The sequence below is a fragment of the Odontomachus brunneus genome, unplaced genomic scaffold (genome assembly GCF_010583005.1).
Source record: "Odontomachus brunneus isolate Ranch 3 - 2012 unplaced genomic scaffold, Obru_v1 Obru_scaffold_004, whole genome shotgun sequence".
Classification (NCBI taxonomy): Eukaryota; Metazoa; Arthropoda; class Insecta; order Hymenoptera; family Formicidae; genus Odontomachus; species Odontomachus brunneus.
The window spans coordinates 940,088-964,135 of NW_022639454.1; the positions used below are offsets into that span (position 1 = coordinate 940,088).

Genomic DNA, 24,048 nt, shown 5'->3' on the forward strand with positions numbered 1-24,048 from the left:
TTTGGAGGTTGTCGCGACATCTCGCGACAAGTAGCACGTTCATCTAGCACACAATCGCTCAGCTGATAATTTATAACAACAATCGTCAAACATGGCGACTACGAAGGTTAAAGGATTATGTGTTCCTCTTACTAAATTGTACAAAGCAAATGTACCTACGATAAGTGCATTGACACAACGTACGTATGCAACTGTGGATGAGGGTGATACTAAAATCACCCATACAGGTCAGGTAAGAGATGATCTTTGTTATATATAAAAAAAAGAGATGTTACTAACCTATACGTTATTCTATTGATTTTGAGCAATTGCTATATTTAACTGGATCTTACTACACTCATTTTACAATTATTGGAATTAGATTGAATAACGTGTATACATGTCCTGTGATTAATACTTTGTGATGTGTTGATCTTTTAATAAGAAAAAATAACTTCTCAATGGCTACATATTCTATAGAGACTAATCATCTTGATCGTATTTTTTCTTCATCAGGTGTTCGATAAAGATGATTATCGTTTAGTAAGATTTCTGAATAGACCAAAAGAAGTCAATGAGAATTGGGCTATCAAGTTGATAGATGAAGTGCCACCAACCCCTGAAAAAGATAGGATTGTAGCTTGTGATGGTGGTGGTGGCCCACTTGGACATCCCAAAGTTTACATAAACCTGGTAAGATTTATATTATTGAACATATGAAATATTTCTATTCGCGGTCATCTCAGTGCTACAAAATATATAAATTTTACTAAAACATTTATATTTCATTTTGTTTTTTAGGATAAACCTGGCAATCATATTTGTGGTTACTGTGGTTTACGCTTCTACAAAGAGGATCATCATTAGGTCACCACTATATATGGATAGTTATATTAACTAATTTATAAACATTTTAGGATGCAATATTTGTTGTAATAAATGGGCTTAAATAAAACATGATGCAATGATTGTGTCCACATATGCCAAATGATAATAAACACAGATTTAAAAAATATCAGAATTATGAATAAAATGTATATTTATTAAATTAAACACAGGCATTTCAAAATATTCAGTAAATTAATATAAATCAGATGTGTTTTAAACTATATTGGGCAGTTCAGATCTGGAGAATTGAATGTCCAGTTTGTACTTATCTATGACAAGTAGTTCTTGAACATACATATGTAAGGGATTAAACAATAACTTCAACAATATATTTTTAGCAAGAACTTTAACATAAAGTAAAAAAACATTTATTGAGAAAAATTTTATTTACGTTTCATACTTTTTTTACTTCAGAAATTAACGTTAATCATATTCATATCTCATAAGGCTGTCTTTTGACTGTTCATACCTAATGGTATTGCCTGCAGTTCTGTTCTCATACAAAGAAATTCTCCACAGACACACATTATACTTAACGACACAATATTTAAACACCACCAGCTGAAAGACGTTGGAAAGGTTCCATTGTACACCCAACAACAGATCAGATGAATCAAATGGGCAGTACACGCAAAGTCCATGCACTGTTTTGTTCTTTGCACTAGCCACCATAATGCTAATGCACCCACAAGTGCATTAAAAACAAAAATTACAATAACTGATCTTCCTTCAAAGTCACGAACGTGTATCTCCTTGTACTGGAAAGCATAGTCCAAGGATTTTGTCGAGCCTAGCATCGACGCAATGATCCAGATCCAGAATCCAAGGCAAAAGTACATGACGGTCTGCACAGCTACTATCTGGGAGATTATAAGAATAGGATCCCATGTTGTCTTGCGGAACTGTCCAGAGAGATTATTCATTGTGTTTTGTAACAACAATATTACTTATTCAAGAAGTAAGTTTTCCAAGCAGACACATGAGTTTTCATTATTCCATAGAATATTAAGTTCAATGTCTGCAAAGCAAAAAACAACTATAAGTACATCATAAAGGCAATACATATGATACAATGAAAATACAAATTCTACACAAGAGAAATATATCGTTTAAAAAGCTCCATACAAAATAATTTTGTCTAAATGCATCAAATGTAAAACATCTTGGGTTAGAATATCGTTATGGGCTGGTACTTACATTATCGATTCAAAATGATAAGTTATACGCAAACGATGATAATCCAGTCTGAGCTATTTTCTCGAATACGTTTTATTCGGACAACAGACGCGCGTAAACAGATTTACGGAACGTTTATGACGCCAAAATCGTGGCTGCATGATTTAACGCCTACAGACGTTTAAACAACATGACATCATCCACCTGATTTTTTTAATCCGGGTCGTACGAGAAAACTGCTTTGTCGACCCACATAAATATTTATTTACAGTCGAAGCGAAAAATGAAGAAATAACTTTCGTCAATTCACTTGCAAACAGGTCTGATCTGAATTTACTCGTTATTCTCTACTAAATCAGCTGTGCACGATAGAAGCGCGAGTGATCGCAGCGTTCATTGTCAGCTGTGCGTGCTGTGAACTTCACTACGTTCGGCGACTAATCAAATCGCCATCGCGCATGTGTCGAGATAGTCGGGTGGTGGGAAAAATCCTAACATTCGAGCAGAACGTTCGCGATGTAAGCGTGATGCAATGTCGTCGTGTCATTTTGTGTGTTGAAAAATACACTACGCGCTCCGTAGCGTCTCGACCTTAGAGATGTCAATCTTCGACTATTTCCGAAATTTATTCGGCGCGAAACATCGCAGCGAGCCTGGCACAAGCGGGTAAAATCATCATGCGTTTTTCATTCGTGAAATATTAATGTGTATCACGCCATATTTGGAGTATTCCAGAATATTAGAAGAAAGCAAGAATGATTTTCTAGGATATCTCAAATAAACGTAGAAATATTACTATCATGATACGATATATGCAATAATGTCAAGAACGTGACAGTACACACAAAATGTAAACGAATTCACACTATATTTCAGGCTTGGTGATCATTATCCGCGTAGAGACAAATTTCGAAATCCGATTTGGGAGCATGATGAAGATGACGATGACATGGACGACTTTAGGTAAACAAACTATTCCTATATTGAAGTATTTTTTATTTATACAGCTTCAATTGTTATTGTTTTTTAGGCGTCCCAGAACAGGCATGCACTTCCATGTCTTTAGCGACCCAATTGAGATAACACGTTACTTTGAAACCCAGATGGATCATATATTAAAAAATTTTATGTTTGGATTTGGTAATGGTTTTTATTGTATCTCAGATATATATTTACTTAATGTAAAACTTTTTGTGCAGACAAGACACAGAATTTTATTTAATACATTGATGATTATTAATAATTTATCTTGAATGATTTTTCTAGAAGATGGATTCATAGGAGCGTTACCAGTAGAAGAAAGAGAAACACTTAAAGCAAATACTTTACGTGACAAAATGCTGAAATATGGACCTGATCTTCCTGTTATAACACCTGATCAGAAAATAGATACAGACTTGGATGGAAAGTAAGTATCTAAATAATGTAACTTTACTTTTCTTTAGACTTTTTAATAAGACTATAATAAGACATCAAGAGTCTAAACTAAATTACAAAATTGAATCTCATAAATTCACTTGTATGCTAATTTAATTAACAATGTTGCAAATTTACACAAATTTTGTAGAATCACAGCAGAAGATTTCTCAAGAATGTGGCGCGAAGAACATGGAAGAACAACAGATCCACCTAAACCTCAATCTTTTTCCTTTGGAAAATTTATGAAAAAAGAGTTTGTACGTAGACCTGATGGAACTTTAGAACAGAAACAAATAATCAGAGATAGTGAAGGTAATGAAGAAACAATAGTCACAAGGGAAGTTGGCGGTCAAAAATATGTGGTCACTACAAAAACCGATAAAAATGGCATTGAAACGAAATCCGAAGATTTGATTAACATGGATGAAAGTAAGTATTTATATGAAATTGTACTAAATCTGATAACTTAGATAAATAGCACACATAAATGCAATCATACTGTTTTATACACGTACGTATTTATTTTAAAATTACAGATGAATTGAAAGATTTCAATAAAAAGTGGACACATCCCATAAAAGATAACACAAATGGCCAAAATTTGGGTAGTTTCCCGTGGTATAAATTTTTTGGCCCTGAACCGAAATTATAACAATGAAATAAAGTGAAAGTATTATAGTCTAGTTTCTAGTGTCGAGTCGGTAATATATACTTCCCGTACTGAATACCTAATAAACCGATTGAACCAAAGATAAAGTACTTCTTTAATTTCTAACTGTAAATTTTTCTTTATTTCATTATTTCTTTATTTGGATTATATTCTGTACACATTATATACATACATGCTTTAATAAAACTTACAATTTATATATGCAAAGGAATATATTTTTCTTAAATTTACAAAACCGATTTGTATTTCACTTTGAGGTAAAATTAAATTGCTGGAAGTGATAAGTTGGGATATCACTGTTAAGAATTTAACCTGTTTTTACATTGAACCTCAAATATTAGGTATTAATTCTGACATAAATTATATTTGTACGAACTTATAACTATTTAAAGATTTTAAATTGTTGTTTAATTTGCAATTCTGTTACATTAAAATAAAATACTAAAATGTTAATTACAGTTTTTTTTATAATCAAAATTAATAATTCATCAGAATTAATAATTCATGTGTAAGAATTTATAATGTTCTGTGTGTGCATATAATCTCAAAAATATATAATATGCCAATTTCAACTATATATATAACCATATTCTAGATAGCATATTAGAAACACATGAATAAATCAGTGAATACCAGAATATATGGAATATTATCATAAAATTAATTACGAGTTAAAATTATCTATAAAAGTTTGTATAGGTTAATATTATGAAATAATACAAACACAATATTGTTTTATGTTCTGCTATCAACTGCGATAGCAATGTACTAAGAATATTGTAAGAATATATCTTATACAAGAAACTTCTAACACCGTTTCCGTTTTTTGTTTTCATAAAAGCCCTCTGTAAGAATATTTAAATATAAATAATTCAACAAGTGTGGTATCTATCACTTTTCCATTTCATTCATTATTGCGATAATGCATAAATAAATCTAACACCATGATCAATCTTAACTACCAGTCGTTCTTCACAACTAAAGGACTTATTATCTTAACAAGTCCAGATATTTTACGTGTAGTTAAAACAGCATCCAATATAGTATGCATATTTATCTGCATAATCATACACATAAATAATTGTGTGTACATATGCATACATATTTTATATACATAAATTATTAATCATAAACAAATGCACAATTTTATAATTACAATTCCATGATTTTCCTAATTCGTGTTCATTGTTACAAATATTTTAGGAAATATTTGATGTAATATATTCATACTGACTTTTTATCATACCTGTGAGGCAACATGCAATGTGTCAATAATTCTTTAATATATAATTACGAACGTCCGATACATCAAATGATAAAATATATTTGGGAATTCTTTTTTATTGGCTGGCTGTTTCTATATGTAGCAGATATTTATAATGTGTATCTGGAAACACATACAGATATAATTATAAATACCTGCTATATTTTATAAGACAAAAAGTACCGTCGCGTTACACACACTTCACCTCTAAATTGCTTTGAATAAAACATAAAATTGTTGATTGCCTATATAACATATTATGTGTTATAATTATATATAAATTCAATATATACACATAATTAATTAAAAAGAGAATAATTTTTAATCTCTACGTATATATGTGTGTATATTTAGGCATTAAAATATATTAAAATATAATAAAAGATATTACATAATAACAAATTTCCGTTGTTTTCATTTAGAGAATTATGACCGGTAATGAATATAGACAAGTTGCATTTAATGATTATAATTCTTGTTACATTTCTTTTTAAAAAAGATAAACTAATTTGGGGATATTAAAATAATTCTTTTTTTGGTTGATATACATGTATGAAACAAATACTACAATAGAAAGGATTAAATTGTACATATCCTTTAACTATTTTAGCTTCTTAATATATTTATAATATTATTGTAAATTTTATTATATAATTTTTCATGTCTTATTAACGTTTTATACAATTTCCACAGTTAAGTCGAAAATGTCAATAAGATATGAAATATAATGGAATAAACTGGTATTATATAATTCAGATTATTACATTATTTGCATATAATTTAAGACGCTTCATACAAATTCTTTCGAGCAATGTATCTATGAACATTTTTAATTATTTGGAACTTTTACACTTAATGATAGCTGCCCCCAACAGATTTCAAATGTAACATGAACTCTTTTATCATCAGTTTGTGGCGCTACATTTTAAATTTTCCTTTTTATCATCCACTAATTATACACAAATGTAGTGTATCTACCACATATTAATTAGCATGTTTACAGTTACTCTTGGCCAAAGCCTTCTGTTTCTTCAATCGCGTAATTCAATTTCTCTACTAATTGGTCATAACTTTTGTAAGGTGGTAGATCTAATCTATTGAAACATGTATGTGATCTCGGCAGCCAGGTATCCTTTCCAAACTTCTCTATACAGAATCTTTGCGGGCCGTTGCTTCCTATAATGTGGCAAAGGCACAGTAAAGTATATAATTATCAATCTATGACTCGAGTTTTGTAGAACTGATGAAATTAATCATATAATCAAGTTGATAATCACACCTATCAACCTCTTCTTTACTAACCGATAAAATGGAAATATCATGGAAATGGTAATCTGATCAATTTGAATAACTTACCCATCAGTTCAGCAAATCCTCCGACAGGTACACGACAAGTGCCAGTTACAAACTGCAACAATCGAGCTCTTTTCTCACTATCTGTTCGCGTCACGAACTGGAACACAGATAGTGCACAGTTAGGCAAGATAACGCGCACGTCGTGAATATCGTTGCGATAAGATTTAATATCGTTATCATCGACAAACCTGCCAGAACCACAAAATTTGCTTGCTGTTACGAGTATAATGTCTGTAGATAGTATTACGTTGCCAGTCTTCAACGTCTATTTCCTGCATGCCACAAAGCATCAGCTCGAGCTCACGCTCGTCGAAGTATTTGAGCCATTCCAGGGGCACGACCGAATTGAATCCTTCCAAAAATGCCTTCGTTTGTTCTTCTATTCCTCTTGTCATTCTCCATTCAGTCATTAACCTATCGAATGATAAGACTTTATGATCTTGTATCAAATATACAGGAAAACTGCAAATTTCCCTTTTCATACATTACAATTGTCTATCAAAAATATACCTGATGTATTCTTCTTTATTGTCTTCACCTACTCTAACTTTGTCGCCACCTTCTTTCAATTCATGATGTATTACTTGACCAAGAATCTCAAAATCCACACTATAGTACAATTCTAGGCCACATTCATCAATGTTATTCTCCTTTATCCACACGAGAGACTTGTAAAATTCTGGATCAATAGATTCTATATCTTTCATAACTAACTTCTTATTCAACATACGTTTATAAAACGGCATTGTAAAACCGCTGTAAATAAATCGGCCGTGATAAAGAGCCTGAAATGATAAGAGTATTTCATACATACACAGTTGTTCTCACGTGACGCTACAGAAGAAAAAAACAAGACACAAGTTGAAGTAAAAATATACCATCGCAATAAACCTTCCGATAAACTTGAAGTACTGTAAGTGATCAGGATTAACATACGACGCTGGATTTATTTGCAAGCTATAGTTGCTTTTGTTAGCATACTCGAATAGGCAGTACATTGGATTTAAAACCTCGTGACTCAGCAAGAAAAACCATTCCCTAGAAAAGTAAAGTCCTCTTAACACGTGATACTTGTTAGTTGCGCGTTACTAACGAATTTCTTGTATAAACCATACCTTGATACACCCCCGTAATCCAGGCCTTCTTCTCCTTTAAATATTATATATAATCGCCGTCTCAGCGCGAAAGCTTCCGCATTCATTATTTGATGATAGGAGTCTTCAAACAATGTCTGCCGACTAACGCTAATCTTAATATGGTTAGGCAGCGCGTTAGTCTGGCACAAAAAGCGGAACTGCGACAACTTCCATCGGAATGATCTTTCGTACGCCCTCGGGACACGATACACTCCTTTCGGACTACACGACAGAGAAATATAAGGATAATCATGCTCGCAACTTTTGCGACAACACGTGCAATTTAACGCGACGCATTTGATACAAACCCTTTGGGTGCACCAGGTCTTGGGTCCTGGAACGTCGTTGTTCGAGTGTTATGATCCACGAAATACCGGACTCCATCTTCCGTCAACCGTATCTCCCAACCATCCGGTAATGGCGGCTCCTCTATACCAGTTTCTTGACCTTGTGTACGAGGATCCTCCCATTGCGTAGTTCGATTCTTGTGATTCACGTAATAAACTCTACCTTCAGGCTGCTTTCGTCTCTCCCAACCAGCCGGTAATGGTCCCAAAGGATCGTCGTCATCACCCATGGACGTCGACGGACCCGATGCAGCAGCCTGATTTCCATTACCCTACAATAATACAATAATCGGCATTGGTTAAAATCTTACAGGACTTGCTTGACTTTCCTTAGATTCAAAGAATTGATAAATTTCTTCAACATTTTTAGGATAAATGCTACGTTAATATTGTGGCTTGTTGAATAGTAATAACGTATTATTTTTACAAAAGGCTAGGTTCACCTTACTCACCCGTGGATAGAGGAACCTTTGGTTTCCTTGTTGAACAACGTACTGCCTTTCGCCTTGCCAATGTTGGAAGTGCTGTAGTCTTTCCGTATTTGGTCTTTGCCAGGTGGTACTTCTTGTGTTATGATCGACGTAATAAATTCTACCCCTCGGATCACGACGAACCTCCCATCCAGCGGGTAAAGGCTGTGGTCTCTCCCACGATGTACTTCGAGTATTATGATCAACATAATATCTAATATAAAAAAAAATGTTATAACAAGAGTCGTGTGTTAATAGAGATTTTTCTAGTTAAAATAAAAATCAGGATTATGCCGTAGATTTCAAGATTACATTTATACACATTATTTGCATATTATTGACGCAATGTATACGGCCTTTTTTTACGTAGACAATATAAGTTACGTAGAATATTGTAAGTTATATCAAAAGAATTAATGAAATTATGAGACAACTGCAATAATTATTCTGGATATCAATCACAAGTCTAATATTTAAGAAATATAACAAATTGCATAAAATACTTATTATAGTAGTAGTAAGATTAATAGATTTAATCACGAAGGTAAGAATGTCAGAGAATTCACCAGAGAATTCTAAAGTTTCAGGATTCTAAAGCTTAAATAATACAAATATCAACTTCTCTTAATTAATTTTTGGGCAATCTATATTTCTTTAAAAGATATCCGTAGATCACTCACTCTGTACGTAGATGACATCTCATACATAGTTTGCGTTGTCTACACGTAGGTCTAGAGTATCATAATTTACGCGTAAATGACCAACCTTGATAAAAGTGTACGTCTTACCTTCTCCCGTATACATCGTATCTCATTTCCCAACCCGTCGGCAAAGGTTCTTCCGAATGAGCGACGTCCTCAGTGATCAGCACTCCCGGCTGCGCGACGGAAGATTGCCCGGCGACGGGCATAGCGGCGGACTGACTCGACAACGAACCTGCGGCCTGCGGAATTCGCGGCACCGACCGAATATCCGGCAGCGCAGCGGGTGACATATGTTCCGCCATAGGAATTGCACGATTGTCTGTTAAAGGGACCACCGCCGACTGTTCCGAGCGACCAGAAGCCGTACGTCCGTCCGTCGTCAAGGAGATAGTCGCACTTTGCTGGTTAGTGCGCGATACTCCACGTTGATCGAGAAGTGGCGCGTTCAACGACTGTTCCGTGCGAGAAATTCGTAAGTCGTCCGGCAGGTGAACGCTCGTCGATTGCTCCGCTTGTTGTTGCTGTTGTCTCATTATACGTAAATCCTCGCCTATGCGAATGCTCGTGGTCTGTTCGTTCTGTTGTCTCATCCCTCGTACATCCTCGGTGACGCGTATGCTCGTAGCGGACTGTTGTTCCGGTTGTTGTCTCATCGTGCGTAAATCCTCGTTCACACGAATGCTCGTGGTTTGCTCGGGCTGTTGCCTCATCACGCGCAAGTCCTCCGTCATGAGAGCGCTGCTCGATTGCTCTGACCGTGTCATCGCGCGACTGTCGGGAAAAACGGCTCCGGCGCCAGCGATCGGTTGTTCTATTCGCAGGACGCTGCGTGCGGCGTCCACGTGCGGCGACACGTTCGGATCGGAGGTGTGAGGAGCGGCAGAAACGTCGGCGGTGTTAGAAAGCACCGACTGTTCCTGTCGGGATATCACACGAGCGTCTGTACACATTCCGGTCATGATCGCAGACTGCTCCGACCGCGACCCACTGCGCGGATCTGACTTGAGCATCGAGGATTGCTCCGTGCCGTAACTGTTACGCGAGTAACTGACCGACGTGGGCTGCTGATCTTTGAGAGTCATTCTGCGAGTCATATCTACAAGAGTTCGCACGTCTGTGACGTAGGTGCGTCTGCGAATTCCCGGAGACACCATGGATTTGTCCGCCATCGAGATCGCGTGTCCATTCGCCAAGGAGCTCGCGGAGAGGCTGCCACTGCTGCTGCTGCTGCTGCTACCGACGTTACTCGACGTCCCATCTGCATTAGTCGCGGATGTAGATCCGACATTTTTGTTGCTATTCGTCTGACTGTTGCCACTGTTGTAATTGGGACTGAGATGAACATTCGTGAAAGGACGACATACAGATGGAGCAAGATTTTCTGAACTGTGCAATCTCATACGTGCGCGAACTCCTCCATTGAGAATACTTCGATTATTGATTGTATCGTTGTTTGTGGCACCTAAGAATCACATAAAGTTTGTCATGTAGTAAGAGGGAAAATTAGCATAATGTGAATTTCATCAGTAGCAAGTAGTTGATATTCTCTTTTTTTTCTTTAACCGCTTTGTTCGACAGTCGCGGATTTCTATGTCAAATACTAATATCAAATTTAGAAAATTTATGTAGCTTGTAGCATTCTAATAAAATCCTTCTTACCATCAGATTGTATTTGGCAGGATGGCTCACTAACATTTAGTAAGGTCTCATTAGTAGTATCTATCTTAAGTCCATCAAAAACCGTAATCAATTCGCCGACTTTACACAGCTGCGAGTCGTGTTTGCTCTCACTCATTAAATCGAATGTCAACTCTAAATTTTCTAATTTTCCATTATAATGTGATAATACTTGAAATAGGCTTATTCGTTTCTCCCCTATTAATGTGTCTTTGCGAAATGTACTATGGTCAAGCAGTCGAAAGTGCAACTGTGAATATGGCGTGACAAGTATTGTAAATTCTTCGTTCCATTTTGGTTGATAAGTCGACTTTGACACTTCTGTTTTGCGAGGACTTTTGTCATCAACTGAGAATTCTATGTATGGATTAGGCTTTAGGAAAGTTGAACTTCGTAGTATTGCTGCTTCAACTAAAACAATTGAATTGTTTTGTCAATATGAGTGGAAGAATCGCATACGTATATATATTAATTTTAATTACATCATCATTATTTGCAGACTAGAAAATAAATTAACTACTATTGTTTCTTGCTTTATCATTGCTACACATTTGTTATATAGCATATCTATCTTCATTGATAACTAATAAACTGATAAATGATACCAATCTTGTATGAACAGATAAGAAAACATTTGGTTAAAGATATTGTATGATAAGAGTGTTTGGAAGATAAAAAGGAATATATATAATAGTATATGTAAGACATATAAAACTTATATCCATTGCAATTTCTTATGAAATATTAATATATAAAAACTTATATCAATTTTATTATAATAAGCTCATTTGTAATAAATGTTTATAATATATATCTTGAAAGTGTATATTTTATTATATTTAGAATTTAGTATAGTACTCACTTGTAATACTTAATTGGTGAAAACCAGGTGATACCACTTCTTCCTCGCAATGGGACATTGTACAGAATTTACTACAATTCAAAGTAACTATCTTAAAGGATTCATAATCCTTTCATCAAATTACTTTCTTGTGATATCTGTAACGCAGCAGATATTTCAAATATAATCAATAGGTTAGTTTTTCAAGATTAGTCTTAATATTTATATAATAATAAGAGAGCATTAATTAATTATAATCAACATGCACACTTTATAACATATAAAATTACTACTTTAAAAAAAAAATAAAACAAACTAAAGATTTCCATGTTATTTTGAAAGATAATGTAATTAATTAGGATTATATAATATATATAATGTGGTAGAACTATTCTTGAAAATGTAACAAGCTCATTATAATCGAGAATATACGGTGGAAAAGTTGGCAAGTGGCATTTGAACGTAAAAATTGCAACCCGTGTACGATAATAAAGCCGCGACTAATGTTACGTGTACAAATCGTCAATCCTCGTTGACTGAGAGCTGTCACGAGCGTGTACGGAGAATTACGGCGTCGTGAAGATCGCAGCTCTCAGATCTCACGGTCGTTAACGCTGTCACTCGGTGATCTTGGTTGATTCGTCGTGCACAGAACGTCCCGGCCAAAGGAACAAGATAGGTCCGCGGCTGTAAGCGATACGAACCGAAATTGACGTCTTCTGCTGCTCACGATATCCCCAGTGTCGATTTGTCGTCCATCCTCGCTCGATTAACGATCCTATCGGCGGCGAAAATTAGTGGAAACACTCGGGGATTTGCGTTATCATTAAATCCCGCTATCGGTCGGTCACCATCTTTTCATACGTCAAACGTAGAGCTCTTTATGCTGTGCGAGAGCGGAGCGACCACGGTCAGCGGTGATTCCTGGTCAGTACATGCATAAAAGTCGCTGGACGGACCAACGGATCGTCGAACGAGACACACGTCCGCTGTTTTCGGTCTTGTCACAATCTATCGCGTTTTGACTCACGCGAGAAGAGCCACGGTGCACCACGACGTTCCGTGCATGCTCCACAGTGCGTAACTTACGCCGACAAGGACAGGTTATTCGAAGTACTACCATAAGAGAAATGAAGATAACTGCTTATCCACCCACCGACGTGACTGTTACGCTGCGTCCATACGTGGGAGGTGATCTCGTGATTTTCGATTGGGCCGAAAGAGAACCGAGAGAGAAATTGTTGTTACTTCTCTATGACCGACTGTACGCATATATCGAAGAATTTAGAGAGAGAGAAGAGAAAAGAGTCGAGCCAACACACGGAAAGTATAATCAAAGAGCAAATAGATTTGCATCGGACTTGAAGGGAGCAGAGAAAAACGACACAGAGTGCAGACGGTGCAGAACGAACAGGTTTCTAGAGATGACGCTGTCGAAGCTTCGAAATGCCTAACTTCAGACAGTGAACGTATGGTGCGCGCGCATCGTACCGACGCGCGCGCTCGAGCCTGGCGTTGGAGTGAAATTTTATCGACAGGGCGAGCGAAAATTGGAACGATCGAGGACGAGTCGTGAGAACTTTCGTGTTTCGTGCGAGAATCAATATACGGTCGAGCCATGGCGTATGTTAATGTAGCGGAGTGGAAAACGGATCAGGTGTGCGAGTGGCTGAAAGGTGCGACGAAAATGTTTTATCGATGCTGATAGTGTGTTTGTGAGCGGGCGTGGGAAAAACTGAGCGATCACTCCGTCGCTCGGAAAAAACATGTCGGGGGTTCCATTCAGTTTCGCCTGTGAAAATCCATTCTCTCTCGCTCTCCGCATACTCGCCCTCAGTTCGCCCCGTTCCCCTACCCCTCTGCTTCTGTCAGTTCATTAATGCGTGTAAAAGGCTGCCTTCATTCATTCATTCATTCGTTTGCTCGTTCGATCTGGTTGCGTAATTCCCACATGATTTCCCGTCTGTATCCTCAATGGAATTCGAGACCGATCAATTAAACGTTATAATTCTGTTATTAACGATATTTCGTTAGCGGTATTAAACAATAATGTCAATAAATTGAAGTACGTGGGAATCATTAATTATTAAATGCCATAAGTCGATCCGTGGGTTAATTGGCTTAATTGTCTAGAAGCTATTGACATTTTGACACTTCAATTCATAATGAGAATCATTTTGTTTAGTATATTATTGTGCAATAATGTTAACGTATTATTTCTCAAGTATTTTTGTACTTGGAGGAAAAGGAAAAGAAATAATTTATATAATACAAGAAAATTAGTAATTTGTGTATATATATACATATATAAATTATATAGTTCATTTTTGTATTGGGTACTTTTTGTTAGATTTCTTATTGCATCAGTATTTATTCATAACACAATATATTTCCTCTCTGATTATCTTACTTTAAAGCAATGTGTCATCATGGATAATGACTGTTATATATGATTCATATTCCAGGAATTCTAACACTAACAATTAAATATTTCTCTGTGTCGCAGGTTTAGATAATGCCATACTTCCCTATGTGCACAGTTTTATGAATCATAGTGTCAATGGGCAACAATTATTAAGTCTGCGACCAGAAGATTTAGAACACTTGGGTGTATTGAAACTTGGACATCAAGAGATTATACTTGAGGCTGTGGAGTTTCTAAGGAATTTTCACTATGAATTGGACAGGGAAAATTTGCAGCTGCTGGCACTGCGGCTGTCTTGTCAGGCATACAGCTTGCACAATGAATTATCACGTCAGACTGATTCAAAGCCTGTTACCACTCAAACATTGTCAGATGTAGCATCAGTTGTGATGGCAGTGAAACCTCTAGTGAGATGGCTAGATCGTCCTCCATTCAGTGGGCAATTAGAATATAATGACAAGAAGGCTGAATTAATGAAACTGTCTTTAGAAATGGCTACATGTGCACAAAGGGATAGATTTGCTGAGAAACCAATTGAAGAAATTAGAACAACTTGTGGTCAACTGGCAAAATTAGCAGATTATATTATACAAGACATTGCTGATCCTATGATTTTGCAGCCTGCTAGTTTAGATCTAGCGACATTAAAAAAGAAATCTGGTGATGATTTGGTGAGTTCTTAGATAATATATACTGAATTCTTAACTACTAATATATTAATTATATCTCCAAATCTGAATTGTAAATTTTATCCACAATATTGTAGAGTACAATTTTTTAAATAACAATATGCAATTGCTTGTATTTTAAGTAGTTTGTATTTACTTTGATATGATTTAGTCATTACATCCGGCACTGATAAGACCCAACTCAGCAAATCATAATATTGTGATTGTAACTTCCTGCCTAGATAATATGTACTTAGCAAGAACACAATCAAAATGTCTTTAATGAGTTAATATAATTTCACATCAATATTGTATTTAGATGTACAATAATAAAAAAATGTTATACAATAATTTATTTAATCATCAAAATATTGTTTTCCAGGGTTTTTATATTTTGCCATCTTTTCATGGAGCACACCAGATAGCCGAAATCAAATTTGGATCTGCTGCACACCAGTGTGGCAAAATGGAAGAAGGAGATGAGATAGTTCAGGTAAAATACGATTTAATTAAAAATACATTAAATATCGGTAAATCATTCGATTGTTAAATACATACATATATATATAAATTTGCTAGGTAAATTATCAAACAGTAGTTGGTTGGGAGAGAAAGAACCTGCTTGAGTTATTTCGTGAGAGCCCGGCAGAAATCCTTTTGACTTTAAAACGTAGGCCAAGGCATACTAAAGTTTATGGGCAGATTTACATAAAGCCGTATAGACTTCCAAGTAACAAAAAAACCTCCTACACAACACGATGGCAACATAATCTTCCATCTCCTAGACCAGAGTTATTAACAATACCTGACTTTACAATGCCGTTACCTAGGTAAGCTGCCTTTCTCTACGTACTTTGGTTGCCGCTCTTGCTGCTAATCTAATTCTTTTCTTGTCTAATAACAATCGTATATAAAGCATGTAAATTTTAGTCTAACTTAGACTTATTATCGCACCCGAATTTCTAATATTAAGACAATTATTTCTTTATATTTAACGAAAAACTTTTTTTATATCTCACGTAGACACATACCAAAGAATCCCAGTCCGGAGCCGGCAAGTATTTTAGATACGGTTAATATGTTGGATACAATGGCTACGGATAGTAGCGATTCGGACAGCGAGGTAGAACCGCCTCTTCCTATCCGTCTGTATTCTACTAAGCCGAGAAGCTTGGTCCAAAGACGAGCTACGATAACAGGTGCCAGTCCCACGACCAAACACGGTATTGATATTGAGCAGTTTTGGAAAGAGTTGAAGCAAGAGCACTGCACGTCCTTCCAGTTACGCGACAAAGCGGCGTCTTGCGCCCACGGTCTAGACAATGTACCGTCAAACATACGGCCGCAGACATGTTTAGGTATAGAACCAGTGAAGAGGAGAAAAAAGACTGACGGTCATATAGACGACAGAAAGGTGCAATTTCAAGAGAAGTCAGTTGACACAGAGAGCGTGGTCTACTCGAGTAACGCAAGGAAAATGACGTACGATACGAAAGAGAGAGTTACTCCCGCAGTGAACTGCGAAAACGGCGGGATAAGTATCGCGAACAAAGACACGAACAAGGAGCACTCTCGCGCTATGGACAACGTCAACGATAGCAATAATTTAAATGATACGACCGTGCCTTTGGACGAATGTAATAATTTTATTAACGATACGCGTAGTATTAGTAATAAGAATTCACCGGGGAACAAAGAGATCACCGGCGTGCGACATGTGAAAGAACGTGGTAAGTTAGACAAGAGCTACAGTACACCGGCATACGACCTGTCGGATCCCGAGGATAAAGAGGATAGAAAATTAGCGCTTCTCGAGAATCCATTTTGTAAATTAGACTTACCGGCTCATTGTTCAAATAACGGTACGCCAGGTGGTGTTTTGACGAAGACTGATGCTCACACGTTTGTCGAAAGTACTGACGATCATAGGAGATCAAAGAACGTGCAGAATAGGGATCACAAAGAGGCCGGTAACGCCGCTAAGAGATGCGGTAATGTCGCGCGGAAGGTCAGCGACATAGAGAAGCAGATCGCGCAGATCGAGAGCGCGGTGGAGCAAGCGTGTGTCTTTGGAGTGCCTAAGGAATCGGATTCGCGTAAGAATCCTGCGCGCGTTACAATAAACGACGCGAGTCCTAGAACCAGCGTAGAGGAGCGAAACCAAAGCAATATCGAATGTAATATATCAGATGCGAACACGTGCGACAAGTACGGCAACGTCATTGACTCCAGCACCGAACGCGAGGGCGCGATTATGCATGAACAGCCCGAAGCTATTTGCCCGAAGAAAAGCTCGCCGTCTAATTGTCGCGAGAAAAACTGCCGTCACTCGGAGATGTCATGCAGCAGTAGCAGTGTAGAAGGAGACACGATGTCGCAGAAGTTTGGTCAAGTTTTACAAATGCTCGATGGCGTTTTAGCTCAGCACTCGAGGCTGATTGAGAAGAAGTCTTCCACAACATTATCGCGAGAGGATTGCACTGAGACGATAGTACCACGACCATCGAGCAGCAACGCCAATCTTGTCGAAGACGATTTGTCGAACGCCATTCACAGTGTCTCCAAAATTCAGATCAGCACGAAACCGCAGACTAAAGACATAAAATCCACGTCGGACTCGTCCTTGGCTACGGTGCAGTCTTGCCGCTACATAGAGTTACCGAAGATCGAGTCTGTAAGAAAATACGAGAACAAGCATCACATGACACCGCCGGAACCTCCACCTCGTAGTTTTCATCCGAAGCAAATGGCCGACGCGAAACTGAACAATGCTCCGAGAGTTGCGGAGAACTCGGAAAGGCCTCAGGTCCCGGATAGACCCAGCGTGAGACGAGAGCTGAAGAAGGTGGACTCGAATTTACCTTCACGCCAGAATCACGCCAGAAGCAATTCAGATTGTCAAGATAGGAAGGATTTCTCCCCCGACGTGTGCGCGTTCAATTATATGGAGAATTCGTTTGACTTTATCGACGAGCCTCGTGCAATAGTAAGTCTGAACGATCAGAAGTTCACTCAGTCCGACTCAGCTTCGTTGTACAGTGAAAACAATGATAGGCAGTCGAAAGAGGATAGATACACATATGAGAAGTACGAGCCGTTCGTGGAAAAGTTTACTTGCTTCGGTCAATCCGCAACAGACGGCTACAAGTACGAACATTCTTCGCGTCATGTCGAGTGTCCCGATGTGATCAATTCGAAACAAATGTTGGCTTTGGATCTAAGACCAAAGCTATCGGAGAAAGATAGGAGTTTTGAGAAGAGCGTCGTGAATCGAGCTATGATGGTGGCTAGAAGTATCGGCTTACATAGTAGCTTGAGCAAGTCTAACAGCAGTCCAAGAAGTAACAGAAAACGGAATATATTACTGACTAGTAAGTATGATTAAGTTACAATTTTCTTCTGGATACACAGACGGATTTTGAAAGTTTTTCAAAGTGAACAAGAGTTACATTTGTTATTTATCTTCTATTTAAAATCATTTTTAGAATATATGTGACGTTATACTTGGAATAAATTCTTGATATTTTTTGTTTCACGATGTAGAACAGATACATAATTTTCTTGTTAAAAAGAAGTAATGTGTCTGTAAATGGAGAGAACGTTCGATATTTTTTGTCTCACAATTTACAAGAGATACACAATTTTCTTGTTAGAGAGAAGAAATGTATCTGTGAAAGATGTTGGTACTGGTGACATAGAAGGATTGTTAACGTACCGCAGCAGAGGAGCAGGCGGAGCGTGGGCACGAGCCTGGTTTGTGCTGAAATGTTCGTCGTTGTACAGGTGAGATCACTTAAGACACGTCGCAATAAATATCAAATGTAATTAAGTAAAGTGACCTGTTCTGCATATTATCGACAGGTTTAAAACGCAGGACAGTACGAAAGCAGACTGTTTAATCTCGTTAGCGGGCTTCACCGTCTCACCGGCCGCCGAAGTCAAGTCGAGGAAATATGCCTTCAAGGTCTACCACACTGGAACGGTGTTTTATTTTGCTGCCGATACCGAGGACTGTTTGATTTTGTGGGTGGACGCGATCAGTAAGAGCACTTTAGGCGCAGACGCTCACAGTCAAAACGGGCTATTCAGCGAGACCGACGAGAGTGACAGCGAGATTCACAAGAGCAAGATAAAGAGCACACTGGAATCCAGGCAAAATCTGGACAAGTCTTTCGGCTCGTTGAAAAAGGCCGCGCGGAAAGATATCGTGTTCAAGGATCATGAGATCGGCGGTGCAAGTTTGGATCGCAAGTACTTGAAATTCCTCGGCGCGAAAAATCAAAATATGCCTGTACCTACGGCGCAGTTTCGCAGTTACAGAAGAGTCCTTCCCACGTCGACGCCGAATAAGTAAGTACATCAGATAAATATCTCATCGCGTCTCTGACTAGCTATTAACTCCGACGAGCTATTAAAGTTGTTATCGAACGTTCTGCAGGAAAGAAGATTCCAACTCGAATTCCCCGGATCTACAAATGACCATCGCAGGCAGTACGTTTTATGGATTGAGCGCCTCTCAAAGCGCTATGGACATGTCGAACCCGTTGAGCAATCAGGACATGGGCGATTATCGGCGTGCTACGGATAGGTAAGTTTCGCGTTGTATATTTTTCGCAGAAATACTTATTTCGCGACAATAACATCCGTATCTTTGCAATTTGCATACAGATCCGTCTGTGGTCGTGGCAGAAGAGCGGACGATCTGCAAGGCTTCATCACGCTAGAAGAATTCATGCTGTTGCAACAAGAAGAGGATTACCGGCAATCTAGCGTGAACAGATCGATGTCACCGCGCGTTACACCTTTAACCAACGATCACGTGCATATACAGCACAGGAATTTCAACGACAACGTGGCGTGTAACTGCGAGCAAGCCAGACAATTGAGCGATGCATCGTCAAACGACGACATCGGCGGTACTTACGGCAGGATCAATGACGAGAACAACAGCACTGTGTACGGCCACTTGAGACACGCGAACACGCATTTGTCGCGTCAGCTCACCGGGGATATTATCGCCAGCCGATCCGATAGCAAAGGGGACTGCGTGAACGATAAATCCTGCGGCAAGTGCAAGACGATCGCGCACAGCAAGAGAACGTGGGACTCCAGTTGCGCGCAAAAGAGAAAAGCCCAAGAACAACTGAGCAGTCAGCAGACCAAGAACGGAGATACGATGTATTGGAGAAACGCAACGAATCCGAGTAGACAGGACTTCCATAGCAGGGGCTACGAGCATAACATCCATTCGCAGTCTTCCAATCATGAGAACTACAAGACGCACGATTATGTTTCGTCGAGGGACGTCGGTAATTTGATGGAGGATTTCAAAGCGGTACCGAAGCGACTTATTAGGAACGACGGTAAATTTCAACGTTTCAATGAAATCGTAACGCTTACTAATTGTTGATGAGATTTAAGGTTAGTCTTGAATTTTTTCCTTCTCATCGTAGGTTACTCCGGATCCAGCAGTGACCTTACGTCTCACGCGTCATCGGAGACGTTGCAGCGCGTGAAAAAGGACGTGTTAATTAGTCGGAAAGGGAGTTTCAATCTTACCAATCGTCACGAGTATAACTCTTCTGATAAACACTGGTTGGACTCGTTTAAACGTGGCGACAAGAAGACCGCGAACTGCGATAAAAAGGTCGCGAACTGTGACAAGAATCGTCTGAAGAACGTAGCGCAATACCAGCCGCCACCCTTACCAACGTCGCCTTTCGAGCAGGAAGGTATGAGAGCCGCGTTTGAAATGCACTTAGACAAAAATGATCAGGTGCAGAAGGCGAATCGTCTGAAGAGCTTGTTTGGGACTAAACAGCAAAAACCTTGCACATTAGATCTTCCCAAGGATAGCCAGAAAACCATATTAGGTAAGTGATCTCCAATTAAAACGTTGAGTACATTTTGGGATATACTTTCGCGAGACGTGACTTGAAATTTAATTATCGTTACACGAGCAGGTTCACCAAGGTTACACAGAGCACTGTTTCGTGACAAATGCTCCAATCAGACGCAGCACCGATTATCCACTCGTTCCGGCAGTCAGAGTCCAGGTGACAGTGGGATCAGTCAGTCTCACAGCTCTTTCAGCGGAAATAGCCCTTCGCAGACGCTCAGTCAAAGTGTCAGTTCAGTTAGTTCGACTAGCGACTGGAGTCCGGATGCGCCTTCCAATATACCAAAAGTATTGAACACAAATCGTATTTGAATTTAGATAAAAACTATCGTTAGTTTATCGGAACATTGACAGAACGATTGAGTTTCTTTCTTTTTCTTTTCAGTACGGCAGTGGATATTCATCCGGTCAGAAGAGCTATTCTAATAGCGGCAGAAGCTCGTTGGCACCTCCAACATTACCATACATACCACCGCCGACGTCTCCGCCGCCTGATTACCCTGGCTTGGAGTACCCGCCGGTACTTGAGCCCGGTACTTACTCGCTCTCGGATGCGTCGTTACTGCGTAATCGCGGTAAAAATAGTCAGAACGCAGCCCAGTAATGAAACAAGCCAAATTCAATGCTCCAACAATATAACCAAAGATAATTTCCTTTCTACTGATGGATTATATTATAAATGTTCCGACAGAGGCACAATTGAATTTCACCGATAAATCGCGTATAGCAATTAATATCCTGCCATAAAGTATTTCAAAGTATGACCGTCCATTTTACGGTATCACACAACTGTAACGAGCTATGTATGTTCGTATACAGTTGAAGAGAGCATTGAAGAGTTTATTTTCCTCCAAAGTGCTATATGAGGCGAGATATGTATTTTGCGAAGAGCCGAATATAGCGATAAGGAAGACTGAACTAAATGTTATCTAACATCGTGCCGTTAGATATGTATAAATAGCAGATTTGTTTGTTTCGGAATTATTCTGCACAATTCAGGAAGGAATTCTAAATTGTTACTACGATAGTCTTACAATCATTGTTGTTAGGAATGATTCTTGAAAATAATTCATTGTGTCTTCTGAAACAATTTAGGAGCGTATTGTACGCGAGCTACGTTCAGATCATGTCTTACCAGAATAATTTTAGGATTTGCGATGAATATTTTTTAATATTGTGACCTTATCCACTGTATAGAAGTTGGTGTTTTTTGAGGTATTATTTACGCGTTAGTAATACGTTTTATGTAGAATATAAATGATAAGACACCTTCGATTAATTAAGAATTTTATAACGATTGAAAGATATACTGTAAGAATATTTCTTATGTACATTTTGAAAGAGCATAATTGCCTAATTTTAAACTTATTAATATATTATAGGAGACGTCGCAATGTACGTGTTAAAGTGCCTGCGTATTTCTTCGGAATATGTGTATTATTCCAACGATGAGAATTATATATTTTAAGATTACGATTATATATGGACATCTTTGTATATAGTAAAGTTTATATCTATTCTTTCTACGCTACGTATTGTATCGATTATAATTTATACTCAAACGGATCTTGAGAAAGTACTGTGAAAGTTGAAGGAAGAAGTCGATTTGTGTCACGTCTTCGCCTGGCGGTCAATTTGTGTCACGTCTTCGCCTCGCGGTTCGGTCGGACGACCTTGGCGTTCCTTTGCGAGCGTGCGTGACACCGACGACGGTGGATAAGCTCGCCGGTGTCCGAGAGTTCGGCCGGAGCGCGAGTGTGCGTGTGGGTGTGTGTGGGTGTGTGAGAAGTGAGTGTCCGTGTGTTCAAAGAATAACAAAATAATTTATTGTGATTATGTATACAGGATGGTGGCCGTATCGGAACGGTTGCTTCCACCTATTCGCGGTCTTATAACTACACGGCGTCGTATCTGGTCGCGGACGCGTGCTAAGCTTGGCTTATGTTGCTAAGCGCGGTCTTATTCTAACGCAGACTTATTTTAACGCGAACTTATACTAGGCGCGGTCTTATTCTAACGCGGACTTATGCTAGGTGTGGCGCGGAGGCGCCTTTGAGGAGGCAGCGGCCGGGGAGCCCTGAGCACGGGGCAGAGACGGTGAGCTCGCCACCTCTATGTCCCTCGTCCGCTGCGCTGCCTTGCGGAGTGGTGCTGGCCTTGAGAGCAGATGAGCGCACCTTTCCTCGCGGTCGGGTCTCTGCTTGGCAGGGAGGTCAAGAGCGCTTGACCGAGGCGGTGAGCGCGCCACCTCTGGTTCCCTTGCCTTTCCGAGAGCGGATTCGGCAGGAGGAGATACTTCCAGGATGATGAGCGCACCTTCCTGGTCGTAGCGGTGTTTCTAGGATGTCGGCTGATGCCGACAAGGAAGTCGGAGCGGCGGTCGTATTGGCATGTGTACGGCCGCCTCGGGACTGGTGTCGATTCGTTATCATGCCGCACTTTTATACTAGTGGTTGCTTTGTCTCGGCGCTTCCCCATTCGGGAGATTAATCGGCGGCGTCGCGATTTAGCGGCGGTGTGTGCCGTTATTTGTTTGGCGCTTTGCGCCTGTTAGACGACCCGACGGATGTTCGGTCGGGTCGTCGTGACGAGACGGTTGTTTCGTCACAGTCGAATTTGAAAAAAAATTGTACCTATTCTTATTTATATTTTATAAAGTATTTTACTCGATCGCTTTTTCGCATCAGTCTGTAATTATTTTATACTTTATTAACGAGCGCGCGAGCACTGCACATACCAACTCAACTTTTTTATAATGAAGATACGACTGCACATTGATAAGTTATTAATAATAATTGCAGACTTTATTATAGATAGGCAATATTTCGCGAACAAACTACATCGTACACTTTGGAAAGTAACGTTAAATAAATTACAATAATGATTGTTAAACTTTATTTATATATATTTCTTTTTCCTGAATATTATTTATATTTAAGTTTCTCCAATATATATTAGAGACTTCAAGCTTTAAACTTTTCAAACCATATCATTATTCTTAATGTCCATAAATAATAGTAACGTTACGAATTTAATATACCTGAAAAGTAGAAACTTTAAAGCTTTAAATTTTTCGAACTATTTCGCTACCGTTATTTTTGCAGAAATTATAGCCTGTTGAATCCTATA

The 24,048-nt window shown here is 38.6% G+C and overlaps 5 protein-coding genes across 8 annotated transcripts; 3 read left to right on the forward strand and 2 right to left on the reverse strand.

Annotated features, from left to right (window-relative positions):
• The first annotated feature begins 61 nt into the window (after positions 1-61).
• Positions 62-997, forward strand: LOC116844882 (NADH dehydrogenase [ubiquinone] iron-sulfur protein 6, mitochondrial). The gene is made up of 3 exons (XM_032817006.1): positions 62-232; positions 496-672; positions 781-997. Exons 1-3 carry the CDS (start codon positions 92-94, stop codon positions 844-846), a joined length of 384 nt encoding a protein of 127 aa, XP_032672897.1. The 5' UTR covers positions 62-91; the 3' UTR covers positions 847-997.
• Positions 998-1,000: 3 nt separating this feature from the next.
• Positions 1,001-2,534, reverse strand: LOC116844876 (protein SYS1 homolog). Its single transcript, XM_032816994.1, has 2 exons — positions 2,065-2,534; positions 1,001-1,885 (listed from the first exon to the last, which is right to left on the reverse strand). Exon 2 carries the CDS (start codon positions 1,788-1,790, stop codon positions 1,308-1,310), a length of 483 nt encoding a protein of 160 aa, XP_032672885.1. The 5' UTR covers positions 1,791-1,885; positions 2,065-2,534; the 3' UTR covers positions 1,001-1,307.
• Positions 2,531-4,339, forward strand: LOC116844868. Of its 2 annotated transcripts, none has more exons than XM_032816980.1 (6): positions 2,531-2,709; positions 2,920-3,006; positions 3,074-3,183; positions 3,313-3,451; positions 3,611-3,891; positions 3,999-4,339. In XM_032816980.1, the coding sequence occupies exons 1-6, from the start codon at positions 2,642-2,644 to the stop codon at positions 4,112-4,114; spliced, it is 801 nt and encodes a 266-aa protein (XP_032672871.1). In that variant the 5' UTR covers positions 2,531-2,641; the 3' UTR covers positions 4,115-4,339. The 2 variants fall into 2 exon arrangements, with proteins under 2 accessions (XP_032672871.1, XP_032672861.1); XM_032816970.1 differs by having other exon boundaries at positions 2,532-2,709; positions 3,310-3,451.
• A 704-nt stretch (positions 4,340-5,043) lies between these two features.
• LOC116844819 (E3 ubiquitin-protein ligase Su(dx)-like) lies at positions 5,044-13,022 on the reverse strand. 3 transcript variants are annotated; one of them, XM_032816895.1, is made up of 13 exons: positions 12,792-13,022; positions 12,632-12,705; positions 11,949-12,085; positions 11,069-11,497; positions 9,494-10,871; positions 8,688-8,919; positions 8,197-8,507; positions 7,868-8,110; positions 7,631-7,790; positions 7,263-7,537; positions 6,941-7,166; positions 6,753-6,849; positions 5,044-6,572 (listed from the first exon to the last, which is right to left on the reverse strand). In XM_032816895.1, the coding sequence occupies exons 3-13, from the start codon at positions 12,004-12,006 to the stop codon at positions 6,400-6,402; spliced, it is 3,582 nt and encodes a 1,193-aa protein (XP_032672786.1). In that variant the 5' UTR covers positions 12,007-12,085; positions 12,632-12,705; positions 12,792-13,022; the 3' UTR covers positions 5,044-6,399. The 3 variants fall into 3 exon arrangements, with proteins under 3 accessions (XP_032672786.1, XP_032672778.1, XP_032672771.1); XM_032816887.1 differs by having other exon boundaries at positions 12,444-13,022; XM_032816880.1 differs by having other exon boundaries at positions 12,438-13,022.
• A 359-nt stretch (positions 13,023-13,381) lies between these two features.
• LOC116844813 lies at positions 13,382-23,816 on the forward strand. Its single transcript, XM_032816865.1, has 12 exons — positions 13,382-13,603; positions 14,434-15,023; positions 15,403-15,513; positions 15,600-15,850; positions 16,044-18,391; positions 18,674-18,803; positions 18,882-19,370; positions 19,459-19,608; positions 19,689-20,383; positions 20,474-20,893; positions 20,984-21,207; positions 21,305-23,816. The coding sequence occupies exons 1-12, from the start codon at positions 13,546-13,548 to the stop codon at positions 21,521-21,523; spliced, it is 5,685 nt and encodes a 1,894-aa protein (XP_032672756.1). The 5' UTR covers positions 13,382-13,545; the 3' UTR covers positions 21,524-23,816.
• Positions 23,817-24,048: the final 232 nt, after the last annotated feature.

What these genes read in the sequence shown, in the direction of transcription:
- LOC116844882 (XM_032817006.1), top strand. Translation starts at nt 92, where the DNA reads ATGGCGACTACGAAGGTTAAAGGATTATGTGTTCCTCTTACTAAATTG. An exon ending in AAATCACCCATACAGGTCAG is followed by an intron (nt 233 to 495) that starts GTAAGAGATGAT and finishes TTTCTTCATCAG; the next exon opens with GTGTTCGATAAAGATGATTA. An exon ending in CCAAAGTTTACATAAACCTG is followed by an intron (nt 673 to 780) that starts GTAAGATTTATA and finishes TTTGTTTTTTAG; the next exon opens with GATAAACCTGGCAATCATAT.
- LOC116844876 (XM_032816994.1), bottom strand. Translation starts at nt 1,790, where the DNA reads ATGAATAATCTCTCTGGACAGTTCCGCAAGACAACATGGGATCCTATT.
- LOC116844868 (XM_032816970.1), top strand. Translation starts at nt 2,642, where the DNA reads ATGTCAATCTTCGACTATTTCCGAAATTTATTCGGCGCGAAACATCGC. An exon ending in GATACAGACTTGGATGGAAA is followed by an intron (nt 3,452 to 3,610) that starts GTAAGTATCTAA and finishes CAAATTTTGTAG; the next exon opens with AATCACAGCAGAAGATTTCT. An exon ending in TTTGATTAACATGGATGAAA is followed by an intron (nt 3,892 to 3,998) that starts GTAAGTATTTAT and finishes TTAAAATTACAG; the next exon opens with ATGAATTGAAAGATTTCAAT.
- LOC116844819 (XM_032816895.1), bottom strand. Translation starts at nt 12,006, where the DNA reads ATGTCCCATTGCGAGGAAGAAGTGGTATCACCTGGTTTTCACCAATTA. An exon ending in TCGGAAGGTTTATTGCGATG is followed by an intron (nt 7,538 to 7,630) that starts GTATATTTTTAC and finishes TTATCATTTCAG; the next exon opens with GCTCTTTATCACGGCCGATT. An exon ending in AAATTTTGTGGTTCTGGCAG is followed by an intron (nt 6,850 to 6,940) that starts GTTTGTCGATGA and finishes TCTGTGTTCCAG; the next exon opens with TTCGTGACGCGAACAGATAG.
- LOC116844813 (XM_032816865.1), top strand. Translation starts at nt 13,546, where the DNA reads ATGGCGTATGTTAATGTAGCGGAGTGGAAAACGGATCAGGTGTGCGAG. An exon ending in AGAAATCTGGTGATGATTTG is followed by an intron (nt 15,024 to 15,402) that starts GTGAGTTCTTAG and finishes ATTGTTTTCCAG; the next exon opens with GGTTTTTATATTTTGCCATC. An exon ending in AAATGTTCGTCGTTGTACAG is followed by an intron (nt 18,804 to 18,881) that starts GTGAGATCACTT and finishes TATTATCGACAG; the next exon opens with GTTTAAAACGCAGGACAGTA.